The sequence below is a fragment of the Corvus brachyrhynchos genome, unplaced genomic scaffold, assembly GCF_000691975.1.
Source record: "Corvus brachyrhynchos isolate BGI_N302 unplaced genomic scaffold, ASM69197v1 scaffold1483, whole genome shotgun sequence".
NCBI classification, from domain to species: Eukaryota; Metazoa; Chordata; class Aves; order Passeriformes; family Corvidae; genus Corvus; species Corvus brachyrhynchos.
The window spans coordinates 7,449-8,535 of record NW_008236994.1 but is presented as its reverse complement, the minus strand read 5'-3'; the positions used below and the strand labels follow the sequence as shown (position 1 = coordinate 8,535).

Sequence of the window (1,087 nt, the reverse complement as noted above, 5' to 3'; positions counted from 1 at the left end):
CGCGGGGAGCGCGCCCTCGCCCCCCCCTCCGCCAGCCGCTACAAGGTACTCAAAAACGGGCAGGGGGAAATGGGGTTTGGGGACACGGAAACGGAAACGGAGCATTGAGACCCAAAATGGGGTTTGGGGAGCCAAAACCGGGGCTGGAACCCCGAAATTGCAACACTGAGACTCAAAATTGGGGCATTGAAACCCAAAAATGGAACACTGACACCCCAAAATTGGGTGTGGAGACCCCACACCTGGGGGTGTTCCCCACACACCCGAGGCCACCTCAAACCCAGAGAAGCCCCCAACACCCCCAAACCCTGGGGTCCCCCCACACCTGGTGAGATCCCCCCGAAGCCCAGGTGTCCCCCCGCACTTGGTGGGGTTCTCTCCCCCATTTTTGGGTGATTTTCTTCTTTTTTTGGGGATCTCTCCCCCATTTTTGGGGTTCTCTCCCCCATTTTTGGGTGATTTTCTTCTTTTTTTGGGGATCTCTCCCCCATTTTTGGGGTTCTCTCCCCCATTTTTGGGTGATTTTCTTCTTTTTTTGGGGATCTCTCCCCCATTTTTGGGGTTCTCTCCCCCATTTTTGGGTGATTTTCTTCTTTTTTTGGGGATCTCTCCCCCATTTTTGGGGTTCTCTCCCCCATTTTTGGGTGATTTTCTTCTTTTTTTGGGGATCTCTCCCCCATTTTTGGGGTTCTCTCCCCCATTTTTGGGTGATTTTCTTCTTTTTTTGGGGATCTCTCCCCCATTTTTGGGGTTCTCTCCCCCATTTTTGGGTGATTTTCTTCTTTTTTTGGGGATCTCTCCCCCATTTTTGGGGTTCTCTCCCCCATTTTTGGGTGATTTTCTTCTTTTTTTGGGGATCTCTCCCCCATTTTTGGGGTTCTCTCCCCCATTTTGGGATGATTTCCCCCATTTTTGGGGTGATTTCCCTCATTTTTGGTTGATTTCCCCCATTTTTGGCTGATTTCCCCAGATGTGGAGGATCAGCCCCGCTTCCTGCGGCCGCTGCATGAGGGGACCCTGGTGCTCGTGGCCTCCTACGATGACCCGGCCACCAAGTGAGCCCTGGGCGGATTTGGGGGGTCCTGGG

The 1,087-nt window shown here is 53.0% G+C and overlaps 1 protein-coding gene across 1 annotated transcript in view; it reads left to right on the top strand.

Annotated features, from left to right (window-relative positions):
• Positions 1-1,059, top strand: part of G6PD (glucose-6-phosphate dehydrogenase) — a 6,837-nt gene extending 5,778 nt beyond the window's left edge. Inside the window, exon 10 of the mRNA XM_017728658.1 lies at positions 971-1,059. Within this exon, the coding sequence (XP_017584147.1) occupies positions 971-1,059 (89 nt within the window). The remainder of the gene's footprint in view (positions 1-970) is intronic.
• The last annotated feature ends 28 nt before the right edge of the window (positions 1,060-1,087 follow it).